The 17,126-nt window shown below is 36.3% G+C and overlaps 1 protein-coding gene across 2 annotated transcripts; it reads right to left on the bottom strand.

Annotated features, from left to right (window-relative positions):
* Positions 1-9,292: 9,292 nt before the first annotated feature.
* On the bottom strand, positions 9,293-15,761 carry LOC126627388 (SPX domain-containing membrane protein At4g22990-like). 2 transcript variants are annotated; one of them, XM_050296862.1, is made up of 12 exons: positions 15,534-15,761; positions 14,589-14,648; positions 14,425-14,483; positions 13,938-14,058; positions 13,006-13,317; positions 12,689-12,793; positions 12,107-12,552; positions 11,457-11,758; positions 10,716-10,900; positions 10,265-10,455; positions 10,019-10,152; positions 9,293-9,836 (listed from the first exon to the last, which is right to left on the bottom strand). In XM_050296862.1, the coding sequence occupies exons 3-12, from the start codon at positions 14,475-14,477 to the stop codon at positions 9,598-9,600; spliced, it is 2,088 nt and encodes a 695-aa protein (XP_050152819.1). In that variant the 5' UTR covers positions 14,478-14,483; positions 14,589-14,648; positions 15,534-15,761; the 3' UTR covers positions 9,293-9,597. The 2 variants fall into 2 exon arrangements, with proteins under 2 accessions (XP_050152819.1, XP_050152818.1); XM_050296861.1 differs by lacking the exon at positions 14,589-14,648.
* Between the last annotated feature and the right edge of the window lie 1,365 nt (positions 15,762-17,126).

The raw sequence follows: 17,126 nt of genomic DNA, 5'->3' as shown, positions 1-17,126 counted from the left end.
GCTCACGCTATCCTCTCCTGATAGCTATGCGATAAATTGCTAATCACCTACGAGTCGGAACCACCTACGAGTGGTCTATACGACAAGACTGGGCACCTAAATTGGATCCAATGTGAGCATATGGTGCGGGGGTGACTAAATATATTTACAGGCCTGAATCACATCTATGCTAAATCATAATCATCCTAGTGCAGGTTTATGAGCTTTCAATCACATCAAGTCAACAGTATCATAATTTTAATTTATGAACTTACCTGGTACTTACCTGTGCGTCCGCATCACCAATCATGCATGTATGCAATTACTAATGCATAAATAAAATAGATATATATTTTGCATGGCATTTCATAACGCATTTCATATCACATTTCACTTAATTTGATTTTCTGGGAAAAATCTCATTTATATAGGTATACACGGAAAACAAAACTGCCCACTCACCTGGAGTTCGCCTTACAACTCCCTAGCACAACACATCAAGGCGTCTTGACGATCGGCGCCTAGAATAATCATCAAGACATGCCTCAGAAATCATATCGATAGAATATAACTTATATAAAACACGCCACCATGTAGTTCGATCCGGAAGATTTGCAACTCAGATTTCCAATCTGAAACTTCCAGAGATCTAAAATATACCTCTAGGACAACATCCTAAAATTTCATTACCATCCAACGGTCGGATCTCCGTCAATTGCCAAAACCAAGTGACGGTTAACATTCTATCTCATGAACTTACAACTCTAATTCCAAAACACCCGTAAATCGGATTCTCGATCCGTAAGTTCCTATAATCCTCAAATATTACGTATTACAATGCATCAAAGTTTGGTGACGATCCAACGGTCGGATCGTCAATTCATATTTTGGCCTAACCACACATCATAACGAATTTAGGTTCGAATGACCATCATACGTCATTCATTCACCAAAACTGAAATTAGAGCATGAATTATGGCCTAAAAATAGCTTTGGCGGCTCACTGAAATATTTATTTATTTTTTTGGTGAAATGGTGTTCTTCTATATATCTTGCACAAATTAATACACCAATCAAATGGTCAGACACATATCAAGTAAAAAGCACCATGCATTTTCCATCAACTATGAGATACACCAATGCACAAAAAGTATAGCAGACATTTGAACTGAATCTGTACTGCTTAAGTATGCATATGCATGCATATATTGAAGGTTGCCGGTGAAGTATGAGCCGGAGCCCTTGCATATTTTCTCACAAATTGCACAGCAATCTAAAGAAATTAACTAATTAAGCTTTGGATGGAAACAGCGATAATCGGAACTCCTGTTGTAGAAATTGAGTGTATAAAAATAAAATAAAATAAAAAAAAAATAAAAAAAAACAGATTGAGAACCTTAATTAGGTCTATATCTATACTGGTCATCACAATTTTCCAAAATTAGCTAGTGGAGAGAGGCATGGTGGACTAACATATATGAGTAAGTTATTTTATTTAAACTAAGTTGTCATAAGGAGTTCCCAATAAGCTAGGGCCTTCCACCTAATTTTCCTGCTACCCTTTTTTATTTTATACACATGATATTAAGGGAGAGGAAAATCAAAGTCGGGACTTCGGCTCCAAATGAATACTCTTAACAAACTGAGTACAAGTCCCTTGCTCCTGCCACCCCTTTTTGAAGCAAGCACCTATCCAAATTTTTTAACCAATTTATATGACTCACGTGTATATGCACTTACAATAACCACGCTAGCATAACAAAGAACTATAAAGAAAACAAGTAATTAAACACAGAATTCAATCGCATACATTCTGTTTTCTGATCATACATTTCGTACGGAACACCGTCTTTGTACCTTCAGATGAACACATTAATTAAGCAAAAGCAGTCGTAGGGCAACTCTCCTTTGGCAGGTCATAACTCATGAGAGAACACAAAAATCCATGCTTCCATGATTCATGACCATTAATATTTCCTGCCATCGGAGAGAAGCCCTACAACTAATTCGCTCATGTTTTCACAATCTATGACTACATATCATGTCGTCGATCTCTTCAATTGTTAAGGTGAAACCACCGCACTGACTTGTGACGATCGAGCTGAGGCTAATTGCTTTATATACAGCATGCTCTTGTAATTTTCAGGCTCAGGCAAACGAATAAGAAAACAAAATCTAGCATATGCGATGGATATCCTCATGTGTGCCTTCTTTCTACGCATTCCCAAGCAGTACTGCGCTTCCTTTTATCTGAAATGTGTTCTAGCTAGATTCTGTTTGCCCCTCTCTCTCTCTCTCTCTCTCTCTCTCTCTCTCTCTCTCTCTCTCTCTCGTCTCTTTCTCTCCATTTTTTTCATGTTTTGGAGATGGAGAGATGGAGAGAGATGGGAGAAAGAAAAAGAAGGGTTATCGAGAGATGCCTTCTTTTTTGTTTGTTAGGAGGCAGCAAAACCTGGTAAGTGAGGTATATCCCATGTCATTTTCTTACGGTATACTTGATTTTCTTTTGTAATTTTTTTTTTTAGGTTTTTCTTTTAAATCTATTGAAAGAAATCATGCCAACCCATGAATGGAAATTTCAAAAGTTGGTGCAAGAGAATAATTTCTAATAACTTAAATTATCTGATTGATAAAGAATTTTTTTTTAAATGTTATCTACATATAATTTATTTGGTTTTTATACGTATTTTTATCATAAGCAGTAAGGAGATGAGAGATACAATCATAAGATATATCCTAATTGAGTATAGAAAAATACCACAAAATCACTAATCAAACACGAACTCATTCCCTCAAAAGAAAAAAGAAAAAAAAAGGGAACCCAATCATCTGGGTGAGAAGGTTTTGTGATTGGAGTGAGATAGAAGTAGGTGAATTTTGAGAAATTTGTAAAATCAATCATCCTTTTAAAACTAAGAAAACTAGTCTTTTTTGTAAGGATATTGAAAACACAATCGGCTGTAACACGAAGCCTAAAGAGGGGGTGAATAAGCTTAATCCAATTTTCAAAAACATTAGTTTTTTATCACGTTGATTGAGTATGTAGCGGAATAGGTTGTGATTAGTTAGTGCAATGAGCAAATGCAAATAATAATCAGACTACCGGATTGAAAGCGGATATTGATCACACAAATCCTGTTGTCTGATTATTGTTTGCATTCGCTCATTGCACTTATTAATCAACAAATTAGATAAATCGAACCAATTTAAACTCGCAAGTGCACAAGATCAAAGGCAATATAACTAAGGCAAGTACAAGGTTGATCCCATAAGGATTGATTTTAATATTAATTTAACCAACTAATTACGCAAAACTTAACTTAAAAATGATTGATTGATTGATTATAAAACTTAATTAAAATTACAACTTATAAGAAAATCAGGAAGACTAATGGCTGGTTTGGTATTGCTTTGCTTTGAAAAAAAGCTGCTGTGAGAATAAGCGGCTGTGCTGTGAGAATAAGCGGCTATGAAATAAATCAGCAGAGTGTTTGGTAAACTTTTTTTGTAAAAGTGCTTTTGGAAAAAAAAGCAGTCTGATAGTGGGTCTTTTCATTAAAAGAGCATTGTAGCTCCGTGTGCTTTGAAAAAAAAACCAGTTTTCCAAAGCTGCAAATAGCAACTTCAGCTTTTTTCTTTGATTTCACCTTATTCTCATAGCAGCTTCCAAAATAAGCTCTTTTTTTCAGTTTACCAAACACCTAAAACCCTCACAGCTTTTTTTCATGGGTGCTTTTTTTTTAAGCACCTCACTCCCAAAACAAACAGGGAATGAAAGTTTTAACAAATTAAAATGATGACAGCCTAAGGTCATGAATCTACCAATAACAATCCTATTTCTTTTCTTCAAGCCAACTACTATCCAATTATCATGCCAATGTTGAAGGTCGTACTTTCTAAGATATGAATTAATCTGTGGTCAGGCATCAACTGTGTATCAATACGTGACAACCATATCCTATTGATTAGGCATACAATTAAACACACAAAAACAGATTAAGCATAGAATAATTATGTCAACCAAGTAGGACTAGCTTGATATTGGTCATCCTCACTAGTTTTTCTACTCGTCTTAATAATTGTTCAAATAAACCTAATTGATTGGTCATCCTCTTAGATTTATCTAAGTATCTAGCAACAAGTTCACAATGATGGCCAGTCACAAGAACATTTGAAACTAGAATAAATAGCGCACAAAGATTAAAAATTAAGCATCACATTAATCGAATAATAATGAACCAAATACTTCAAAAATAATCATGTCATGGCTTCATCATAAACCTTAGAAAAATAATTTAGTTACATATAGTCAAAATAAATATTACAAAGAAGTCCTAGAAGAAGATAAAACTCATAAAAGAATGATAAAATGTGCCTCAACTTATCTCCTTCACTTTGGACTAATTTTGTGTATAAGGTGGTGTCTTGAGAAAGCCTAGGGCATTATCTTTATACTAGAAAAACCCTAAAAGGTCAGTAAAAAACTAAAAGGTCTAGTAAAAACTCTCGTAAAACAAAACAAATTCCTAGATAATTAATGACACTAACTAGGAAACAATCTTTCTCAGCATGGGAAACACGTCATCTTACTTGCACGCCAAATTTGGGGTCGTTCAACCTTCTGCAAAATTTGGTAAAAATAGTAGACTTGCAACTCTATCTCTTATCTTTCTAAGAATATATCTCACATCATTTGGAAAAATCGAAAAAGGCTTCAAATCGTCATTCTCCCACAACTGCGCAGTTCTAACGAGAATGCAACTTCCGCAATGATCTTTCAGTCTCTTAGCTTTCTCCTTCAATTGGCCTTATGTCATTCTGCCGTAGTTGCGCAGTTCTGACGAAAATGTAACTTAAAAAACTACAATGAATCAGTCCATGGAAAATTATGAAAGTTGGACAAAATGATCTTCAGTCTCTTAGCTTTCTCTTTCAATTGGCCTTACGTCAGAACTCCTTTGAAGAGTCGATTTATTACCAAAAAGGTCCTTAAGTGCCCATATTGGCTAAAATTTGGAAAAGGAAAGTAATAAGGCTCTTTTAAGATCAACTCCTGCACTTATCATATATCAATCATGTTACCCAAATAAATAAAGTGCAAAAAACTAAATCCCAGTACATAACGATTTAGTGAGGTAAAACTTCAGCATATGGAAAAACATCCTCAGGCTCACAGCTAGTCAAACAAATCCACTATGAGAAAAGTATCTTTACAAGACTCACCCAATGATCTTACGCTAGAACCATAAAAAGCAACATTAGCCAAAGAATTGAAATGACACTTTAATTCCAGGAAAAAAAACATTTGTATGCATCTAAACTACCTAAAAATGCATGTAGATCTCTAAGTCTCACTTATCATGATTGAAGAATTATCTCTGATGAATTCGTCACATGTGATTTATGTGTATACATATTTATATAAAGGAAATCAAGTTGCAAATGTTTTAACTTCATTTAAGGTAGATAGTTGTGCTTATTACTGACGGTCTATGGTTCCGGATTTTTTAGCCTCTCCACTCTCATGACATTTCATTTTGTCCTTATTATTGTTTTCATTGATCTTTTTTTATTTACGGGTCTTGGCATAATCCCCTCCCCCCCCCCCCCCCGGCTTGTATCTTTTTCATTTACTTTCATCTATTATCAATGAACATGATGGAGGAGTGACGAACGGGGGCTTTCTAACTGTAATTGTGGTAACGAAAAATCTGACATCTTTAGTCTTGACAAATTTGTACTTGCAAAACAGTTAAACACCTTTGAGCAATGACCGAAGCCACGCGCCCACGGAGGGGGGTGTTGGCCAATAGATCTCCAATGCTTAAGTCAGTTTCTCGTAAAAAAAAAAAAAAAAAAAAAGGGAGTTTAGGGCTTGATTGCATAAGCTGAATAGCAAAGTACGCAACAAACAAGCGAACTAACCAAATAAAAAATTTCATTAACTGGAATTGCCAAGATGGCTACATGAACCGAAGAGGCTACATATTGACTTAATTGTTCACATGTGAATACCATGCATCATATTTATAATAAACTAAACTTTAATCTCTAAACAAAAACCTAGTTCTAAAGAGGTAGGCCAAAATCCTGAACTTATTATTTTCCAACATCCCCCATTAAACTCATGGCTGTAAAAAAACATAAGTTTTCCAACAAGCTGATATGGATGCAAACTTCGTTAGTCAGACAGCCAGGTAGGCTCTGTTACAAGGACAGATAGACATGTAGGTGGGCTTTGCTACACGGACAGACAAACAAATAGGCAGGCTCCACTACTCGGACAGAAAAACAAACAGGCATGCTTTGCTACGTGAGCAGATTGGCAAGCAGGCTCCAACAAGTAGACAAACAGGTAAGCGGGCAGGCAGATGGCAGATGGATATAGATTCAAATGGTGAATGACAGATAGATTCAAGTTGACAGATTCTGTTAGGCGGACAGACCCTTATGTAAACAAATTTCATTCCAAAAGACAGATGTTAAGAGTCGGACCCCGTCAGTAAACAAACGAGATTCCTATATCCTAACTACAACAACAACAAAAAACAGAAATTCCAATTTATCAACAAGTCAACGTCACTCAAGTGGTCGCCAGTCCAAACACTTGAGTGACATTAATAAAAAATAAAAAATAAACTTCTATAAAGGCCATCAATACTTGTAGGCCTAAAAAATACTTAACCAAATTGTTTCTCTTGCTCGTATGGGCCTAAAACAACCAATTTTTTTTATTATTTTCTTGTTTTTGTTGCTGTTTTATTAGATTAGGAATATGATTGTGTAAATCCTAACATATCTAGGATATCCCTATAGGGTTCTACCATATCTCTTAGACTATTATCCTATTAGAGTTGTAATCCTATGGGGTAAGGAGTTTACCTTCCTTACTACTATAAATAAAGGCACAATGGGGTGGCATAACACACACCTCACAAATACACATCTCTTTCTTTGTGCCGCACCCCCTTCTCTTTGTCCTTTATATTGTTCAGCAAATTAGGCTTACAACATGTTATCAGCACGCTCTTGCCAAAAGTTAAGGAACTAAAGGTTCGTGGAGGAGGCTCTTCTATAAAATCAAAGGCTTAGTTTCTTTCTGCCAATCAAATTCTTTAAAAATAAATTCAGATATTTGAAACGACCATGAAGCATGAAAACATTCCCCATGATACATGAACCCCCTATATTTATATTTCCTTCTGATATATATATATATATATATATATATATATATATAGGGTTTTCAAATCATCGAAATAAGTTCATGCAATACATAATTATGCTATGTGGAATTTGTGAGTCAAATCATCGAAATAATTTAGAAGCAATTAGGGTTTTCAAACCCTAGATGTTGAAAAAAAAATTGAGATTTTTGCAGCATGAGCCGTAGCTCCTAGCCGCGCAGAACCACGCTAGTTGGGTTATACGTTGAGCAGCCATCTGGACGACGTCGTTTGAAGTTTGGACCAAGGCAGCAGCCCTTTAGCCTTGCTGTGTGCAAGATTGACCAGGCCTCTGGCATGAGAAGGTTTTTTCGTTGGGCCTGCAACCCCAACCCACCTCTAATATAGCCTGCAGTTGCATGCTGGGATCTATACTTATGCCCCTTGCCCAAACCAGCAAGCCTGCTGCTTGTTGGGCTTGCCCCTACGTCTCAGCCTGCCTGCAACAACCCCCTTTGTTGTTGGGCTTGCCATGCCGTGGCCCAAAAATAAAAGCCATCTTTTAGCTGGTCTTTGTCGTGCACCAACCCAAGCCAGCACAAGCTGGGCTTGCTATCCACACGCCTTTTGGCCCAATTCCAACAACCTCTCTTACTAGACTCATCCTAAAACCACGGCCCAAGGCCTGTAGCCCTTCCTTATGCCCAAAAAAAGGCCTGCAGCTAAACTGCAAGGCCTACCCATGTACTACAGCCAGCCTAACCGAGTTGGCCTGCATCTTTTTTCGACCCAATGCCATATTTTGGCATCCCCACTTCCTAACCATACCCATATAATTTTTGGGACGTATTTGGTTAATGCTTATTAAGCTATAATTTTATTGTCACTTGGCCTGAAGTCAATTAAAGTCGGATGCCAAGTTATAATTTCGTTCGTACAATCTAGTACCAATTCGACGCACTTATATTTGCACAAATATAATTGAAGCAGCCGAGCCCGATGCAGGCGATTTGTCAACTTCAAAGTAACCAATAACCTTATCATTAGGCTCTAGAACCCAGAAACCGAGGCGAGTTCTTTCCTTGACCGCAATCGCAAGATACAAAAGTCAACAGGGTGTTCGAAACCAACACCATCACATTCATTCACTCATCGACCGAACTCGGTCGTTGAGTTGGCATGCCCCGCATTCAACTGAATGACCTAGTTAGCTCAATTGCTATTCGGCATGCGTGCCACATAGGCTAAATAGTTTTTGGGGTCAACAGAATCAGACTCAATAATGCATGCTCATGTCTTGTTATTCTGTCGTGAGTACCTAACTTTGGAAGGTCTAGCGAGAGTTGTGGATTCTACCCCTTACTAATGTTTTTAGAATTTTCCCTTTGCCTACCTTTATGGACCCTATGGTTTAATTATCCAAAACCCTTTTCTTAGGGAGGACTAGGGATGAGCAACAGTTATAACGAGCGAGTAACTGCATTTATTTACCCATAACTGTTTATGCTCATACTCCTATAACCATTTATCCATTGGATAATTGCCTAAACGGTTATACTCATATCCATAACCGTTTATAAATGGTTAACCATATTCATAATCACATACCTATTTAACCATAATTGTTTACCTGTTTACCCATTTACCCTTTACCCTTTTTTTTACCATTTATCCTTCTTTTCACTCGTTTTCATGTTTTTTAACAACTTGAAAATTTAAAAAGAAAAATTTCTCATAATGTTTTTTACTGATAATTAAACACCGTTATAGGTACGATAAACATTGAAATAGCTCAACTACACAGGTACAATATTGCAGTTAAATACCCAATTCATTATAGGTCATGGCTCTGGTCTTTGATAAATTATATTCACTATAGTAAGCCAATCAAGTTCAGAAGAGTTAACAATATACCAATTTCTCATCACAGGTGGCATAAACAGGGAAAGGTACTGTTTTACCCTGACAAGTTAAAAACATACAAATCCCAATGCACTGACCAATCCATGGACAATGATTATACCAATTTTTGAACAAATAATGATATATGCACCAACTTAGTTTTTTGTTTTTATTTCATTTTATTATATATGTGTGTATATATATATAATAAAATAAACGGATATCAATTATGACCGCAGTTAATATATATAACTACCTATTTAAATTTCACAGATAAAAGTTATACCAAAAACCGTTTATCTATCTAAACGATTACCCATAATTGTAACCATGAATTTAAATAGGCGGGTAACCACAGTTACCAATAACTGCGAGTATTTGCCCATCCCCAAGGAGGACTAACTATATTAGGTTGGTAGATTAACTACACCGACATTTTTTAATTAGAGTTTCTATCACAAAATAGCAGTGATTCATTGGAAAAGAATTGAGGAGGAGTTGAATTGGGAAGCGACGGGCGTTCTTCTGATCCAATAGATTTAGAGATAAATCAATAGAGAGAGTTGTATGTGTAGCAGGTGGCAATAATGGAAGAAACGCAAATCACGAGGGACGGAAGCAAGGTGATGTTCAAGAGCCTACTTTCTCCCAAGTATCCGGCCAGAGTTATGGTGGCATCTGCAACTACTCGAGCGAGTGTCCCAGCTTCTGTTGAAAGTAATCCACCATTGTATGTTCCACGGGAAAGCCTCGATGACATAACCCTCGAGAGAAGTGACAAGTTGACACCTGCATAAATGGCGGTTGAAGATATGTTTTAGAGAGAGAGAGAGAGAGAGAGAGAGAGAGAGAGAGAGAGAAATTGTTCGTGCGTCTCCTGCTACATAACAAACTGACATATACTTCAATTCCTAAGAGCTCGCTGAGTAACATCTCTGTTTTCTGTAAGGGATTGAATAAAAATATCTCACCTTCAAGTACTTCAGCCGAAACAAACATGATGAGCCCTGAGCTGACGTATTGTATCACAGAGTACGGATTGAACATATGGAAGCTCATAACTATGCCTATGCAAACCACTATTTCAGATACTAATAAAATTAGCCTGCAATTACGACAGCAAGAACAAATCCAGCAGTTAGCAAGGAAAATAAATGTTGAATTTTCACCGGGCCCTATACAAAGCACTGTATGTAATGAGAGCTGTTAAAAATTACCTGTCTTCAAACATGTTGCTAATGTAGCTCCCAACAAGAATATTTACTGGAAGAACGGTTAATCCAAGACACGCCAGAAAAATTGCGACTTTGCTAGTATTCCAGCTAAAGTAGTATGTCGTAACAACACTAGATTCTGAAAGTAAAATCTCCATAGCATACTTGAGCATGAAATATATCAACAATTGAACCTGATGAAACCATAAAGAAGTTGAACGGGTTTAAATCCAAATGGAAAGTAATGGCGGTCAATTTACTAATGCAATTAAGTCCAAATGGAAAGTAATGGCAGTCAATTTACTAATGCAATGCAGAAGGAGTGGAGATAAAGCATTTAAAAGATTTAGCACCAAAGAAAAGGAAAAATAATGTTAACATGGACATTAAAGGCACAATTAATGGAATAAATGAGATGTGAAAACATATATGTAATTCAAAATCAGTGAAATACCTTTACAGAGGGTGTAAGTAGTTGATATGCGGATCGAATTGAAGTGGCTGGTCGACGAGATTCCTCAGGAGCTTCTTCACTTTCATCAATATCTTGGTCACCATCTTCATCTTCTCTCTTGTCTTCAGCACTAATGAGCAATGGTTGATTAAGACCTTTCTCGAGTGCATCGTTTACTGCTGTTCCTGTCAATTGCAGGATAAATAACTGTTAGCTCCTAGAACTGCAACTACATACTTTGCATTGGACATATGCAAAAAACGGCTCAACCCTACTCTTAATTTACGGTAGAATTATTATCAATGTCTCATTAGACACCATTGATTTGTATACTGAAATAAACAAACTTGAGTTCAAAGAACTGCCCACTTATCAAGTGAGATCTATACCCATTAATGGTTAATGATCCGCTCATAGGCAGACATTATGCATGTCTGCTTCAATGCCAAAGACCACGTTGATACCAAGCTTAACCAACATGTCACATTCATTTTTTTTCTTTGGTCTCAACATGTCAGGCTTGTTGAAATCAGGAATGTCAAAGAGGTAGTTTGGTTTTAATTTGAGCACATGACTGACAACTGATGATGCGTTTAAGGATGTAATTACACAGCAATAAATTGAGATTTACGGGGTCAAATTAGATCAAATATATTGCGTCATTAGAAGCTTAAGATTTATAAGGACACAAAACAGAATATGTTTAAAAGATAAACTAACTACTGATATGAGTCAACATACTGCTATTGGATCCTTCTTGTACAGAACTCACTTCATCTTCACGAGCAGGTTCTCTAAATGAGATCCACAGCCATATTAAGTATAGAAGCCAGGCTATAGCCATAACCCAACCAGGCAAAGTGTCTTGATTGAATGTAAGCTTGTAAATCTTGAAATGAGTTTGAAGTAAGCCAGCAAGAGCAGGACCACATGCCATTCCAAGGGCACTAGCACTAACAAAAGCTGCTGACGCCTGCATGCGGATTTTCAGAGGTACACAATCACTAATATAACGCCTGTTAACAGCTCTTGCAGAACCCAGCCTGAAACAAAATAGCACAAATTTATCAATTGATTTGATGAAAGACATCAATATTCGTCCAAGTTTCCGAGAAGCCAGAGGAGAAAAGTTAAAGAACCAAAGCCTGTGTGTCAAGAGCAGACCTACAGTACTCAAATGTTATAAAGCACAGTATAGTACAATTGTCATTTGTTACTGAGGCAGCTAGTGTTCATTTCTACATTTGGAAACCAGTAGAGTTGCAAGTATAGCTCTATAGGTTTTAATCAAAGCCAAGAAATTCCAAAACTCCCTAAACCACTACTTTCAACAAAATATTATTGCAATATCCAAAAGAAGAATCAGAGGAACAAGTACAAGAATTATTTACCCACAGAAAAGACGACCAATCAACAGTACCCATATCGAATTAAGATCATAAGCCAGAGCATACAGGGTGTTTCCCACAAAAAGAACAATACTGCTAAATACAAGAGGCTTGAAGTATGACCGATTTGACCATGCACTAAAATACACTGAAGAAAACACCTGTGCAACAGCCATTGCTCCAATCACAACACCACAAACTGTCGCTGCAGCACCAAGGCTCATGGAGTAGTCATCTGCTGTAGGAACAATAATATATGTATTGACCATGTAAAGGAACGTGTTCACTAAGTTCAAGACAAGTGACATAAAGTGGTATCTCTGATCATCAACTTGTTCAGGCAGCATATCTTCTTGCAGAATAAGTGCATGTTGCCCCAAAAAGTTCAGAAAGTTTGTTGAATTGGTTAACCTGTCCACAGCTGCTTTTACTGAATCAATAACAGGATCCTGCACATGAACCCTAGTAAGCATTATTATATACAACCAACATTTTTGAATGCTTCCAGCTTGAAGAGTAACATCACAGTTTATGGAAGAAAATACAGAAACAATGAAAATTAAGGCATCAAATTACGAAAGAAACCTGGAGGGGAAGAGCAGGCTGATCATATATTGATAAGTAGCTTCCTTGTCGGTCCTGAAGTTCATGAAGATTGCGAGATACAGCTCCTACAACAGCCCCTATGCCCTGGAAGATTATTTGTCCAAGATAGGTCATTTACATTGAAATTATGAGTTTGCAGTTTCTAATAATATGCCAAGTTATATAACGGCTACTTTATGTTTTCTGTCATGCTTGCCCCAATATTTTAGAACAGCACCTAATAATATACAACAATGGAAATGTTCTAAATGTTTGAAGGGACAAAGGGTGGAAGGGCCTCTGATCAAGCATATTACCACATGCTTAAACACTTGCTGGAGCTGTGAGTAAGGATGATTCGCACGAGTTTTGACATAGTAGTCGGTGAATCTATATCCAAAGCGTTTATCGAACTTCTTCAATATCTTACGCAGACCAATGGCATTCACCTCAACAAAAAAGAGAAGCTTCAGAAGATCACGGCCCACTTGTCTATAAGCTTCTCGTAGTTCAAATATTTTGGATATATCAGGTTGCTGCAGAAGAGCATCATGTTGTTCTCCAAGTTTGGCTATCCTGCTTGCAAGTAGTCCTTGTTGTTCCAACAGGAAAAGGACAATAGTCTCAATCTGATATTGAAATAAAAAACAAGAAGGGAAATACATGCGTTATCCACCTCTCATGAGTCATGAATAACAGCAAAAGTCAGATAAACCAGAATAAAGACTCAAAAGAACCATAATATGCTACGATCTTCCTGGTGATACATACTACTTACACTTATGTAGGTATATATATGTATACACACACCCAAATGAAGGGGCATCGGTATATGTGAAAGCATATAGAATATGCAGGTGGACGATACACACAAATATTACTATACAAAAGAAAAGTGATGCAGACATTTAATATAAGTGGGAATTTGAGTTCTTGAGTGCATAAATATATAGGTTGAAAAGTATATACGCACAAGCCACAGCAACTTTATCTCAATTCACTTATGATATGCCTCCAGGAGGCTAAAAATAGATTTTCCCACACCTTCCCCAAAGAGAATACTAAAGGGAAAAGTGAAAGAACTAAACATATTTATCTTTAATAAATGAATTAATCAGACTTTCCTACAAACTGCCCAAAAGTTAACAGTTCCTTGACATCTTGGAAAATGCATCTATGCCAAGGTTCACAAGTTTCTCATAAAAATTCTCCTATGGTATTCGTGAACGAGCATGGATGAACTGCATACCTGATTATCCAGCATCCTTGAAAAGTCCTTTAGGACATGCCTCCGGTCTATTGCTCCAACTTTAATTTGTTGAGAATAGTGTCTTACTTTTTTCTTCATAAGTTTATAATTGATGTAATACCTGAATGAAAACAAGGTGTGAGCATGCAAACATTGCAATAAAAATATTGAAGTAGATTAGTAGAACTAAGGAAATTTTATCAACGGCATTGACATGATATGTATAGTTACCAACTGCACAGATGCATGTTTAATATCATGCATAGATTGCAGGCATATCATGTATCAACAATAATTTAACACCACCACATAATTTCCCAATAAGATTCAGGGTTAAACACAACATGTTTGTCATCAAAGAATGTCATCTTCAGACCCGTTCTTTTATTCTATTACCCTTCTACAAGAGAAAAGGTTCAAAATCTCAGCCACAATGTACCAACTATTGATGATGCATAGTTGAATAAGTGAGATCAATCAAGCATACCCCTTCCATTCTTGAACTTGTCTTTCCTTTAGCTTTTTCCCAAAGGCAACCATTTCTCACTACAAATTAAAAGACACTTGCATTAGCAAAAGAAGAAGATGAAGTGAAAACTACCACAAACTAGATTCCATTGTGAAAAAAACAAGAAATGCAAAACCACTAACAATTATAGTTGTTATTGTCTGCCAGAGAAGCTGCTGATACAGCCAGCATTCTTTCCGAGCCTGAGTAATGTTGATTGAGATTGCACATTTTCAGGCCAATCGATTATATACATAATTTAAAAACAAGATTCACCACTATTTTATTGTACATTTTCAGTTCATATCAATATTTACACACACACAGATGAGTCAAGAAACGGTTTTTTTATGTGCAACTAAAGATCGACCGTGCAACATTTGCCACATGATTTCACCTCTTTCAACCACAAATCACTGAAACCAATAGTTGGCGTACGCCTTTGAACAACGTAATTAGAGATTTTGAAGAAAATTGCATTGATTCCACATTTCGCCATCCTAATGCTCACTGAATTATCATAAACCGCCCAATTTGACCGAGTCTACACTCCACACAAACAAAGGCTGTCAACTTGCAGTACACAAAGACAAGCTTATACGTCTATCACATAATAAAATCATCATATCACAATTAATTAATAAATTTAAAACATAATTAATTCTCACAAACATTTATGATTAATATTTAATCATTTATAGCAACACTCCTAGCAGAAAAGAAAAAAATAAGCTGATGAGGAAGAACACAAAGAAAAAGTATTCCACCAATCAACTGAACAGAAAGATAAAAAGTTCAAAAAGCTTCCAATAATCCTCTGTTTGGTTGATCAGAAAAAATAAACTCAGAAAAGAAAATTCAAGCTCAACTCCAACAATCTCAGGCTCCGAATAAAATTCGAGCGAATCTACATCATCAAGCAACGTGCAACGCATGATTTCGAAACTCATTTTCTCGGCAACACAAATCGATCAGTGAAAAAATCCATAGAGATTCACGGCTGCATATACATATAAATATAAATATATATATATATATATACGCATCCACGCATTCAAGCAAAACAAATGGCGAGAAAATTGAGTTACCTTGGCGAATTCGGAACGCTGGAGCTTTATGAAGAAACTTATTAGATGACCATCAACGAACACCGCACTCGAGCACAGCAATTCTATCACTGCATGCTTTCTTCACGCGCAAATCGGAAATTTTCGACTTTTCAAATCGAGGAAAACGTTTCAAATCAGAAACGTATATGCGCGAATAACGAAGGCCGAAGAAGATGGTGAAAGCTCGGAACAAGAAGCTCAGAGACAGGGACTAGGATTGTCCCCTTCTAGTTGTGATGCCCTTCCATACCCTCTTATTTTATGCGGCCACGGTTAAGCAACGTTAATATTTTATATTTTTATTGTTTTTTGTCTTATTATCTCATTAAAAAATTAATATAAAATATTGACGTGGCTTAACCGTGACCACACAAAATAGAAGGGCATGGAAGGGCACCACAACTAGGAGGGCAAACAATCCTCGTCCCAGAGACAGAGGGAGGAGTGAGAAAGAGAGAGAGAGTCGTTTGTATGGTGTACACAGAAAGATCGGATTTTGATGACACTCGGGGAACGGAATGGGAATTTAATGAGTAAGCGATATATTTTACACTATTGAGAGAGAGTTCTGCTAAAAACTTAATTTAGTATCGAAATTCGAAACATTTCTTACTTCTAACTAAAGGGAAATACTATCAGACTATAGTACTGAGTAGTAAAGTATCGAATTTACCATATACGAGATTCAAACTTAAAACTTCTTATTTACAAGTAAAAGAAATATCATCAAACTGTAACATTGAGTTGTGGGGACGAAATGGGAATTGAGAGGATAAATGTGTAGTGGCAAATGCGGAAGAAGGGAAGTGATTTAAGTGGCTGCACAGTGCCGCAGGGTGGTATTGGTTGGGAATGGGTGTACGTTTTGGAATCCGGATCCAAAAAAACCTGAGCCTAAAGATCAAATAATCGGGATCGTTGAAATTTGATCAAACGGCTACAATTATTATAATTTTTAGAAAAATTCCCTATTTGTAATCATTAAATCAAATTTTAACAGTCCGATTCATTTAATCATTAGACTCAGTTTTTTAGGATCCAGAAAAGATCTGGACTACTTTTTGTATACCTTTTTGGGGTGAAGTAATTTAGAAGAGGGCAAATCATTTGCTAGAAACTTTTTCCTATTTTATTCCAATTATTGGAGAGAGAGTCGTTCGGATTTGTTTTATAGTTTTAAATTAGCCTTTTCGTCTCCAACAAAAAAATAAATAAAATCTGTTTTGTTTTAATAAAATTAAAACCATGTTCTAAACTAATGACATGTTTACAAAAGGAAAATTTTATTTAAACTCATATAACTTATTTCTACACTTAATTTATTTTTTGCACCCATTTGATTTTTAACTAAACTATTAATATCTCTTTAAACCCAAATTTAATACATAATATACCTCCATAAACCCAATTCAATATGTGGATTTATTTTTACACGCATTTCTTCAACAATTGCTTCATAAGTTAATATCTAAATAAGCTTGATCCTAAAGATGGGTGTTCAGTGGACCCATCATTCATGTGATTCTGTGGTGATGAGCAGTGAAATTAACTTATCGATCACAAAGCATACAA

The sequence above is a fragment of the Malus sylvestris genome, chromosome 6, assembly GCF_916048215.2.
Source record: "Malus sylvestris chromosome 6, drMalSylv7.2, whole genome shotgun sequence".
Taxonomy (NCBI): domain Eukaryota; kingdom Viridiplantae; phylum Streptophyta; class Magnoliopsida; order Rosales; family Rosaceae; genus Malus; species Malus sylvestris.
Note: the sequence above shows the minus strand (reverse complement) of the source record. Positions and strands in the feature narration are given on the sequence as shown.

Excerpts from the sequence above, each read along its gene's own strand:
- LOC126627388 (XM_050296862.1), bottom strand. The coding sequence starts at position 14,477 with ATGGTTGCCTTTGGGAAAAAGCTAAAGGAAAGACAAGTTCAAGAATGG. Across the intron at positions 12,553-12,688 it reads AGCCTGCTCTTCCCCTCCAG|GATCCTGTTATTGATTCAGT; the intron begins GTTTCTTTCGTA and ends GTTCATGTGCAG. Across the intron at positions 10,153-10,264 it reads AGCAACATGTTTGAAGACAG|GCTAATTTTATTAGTATCTG; the intron begins GTAATTTTTAAC and ends TCGTAATTGCAG.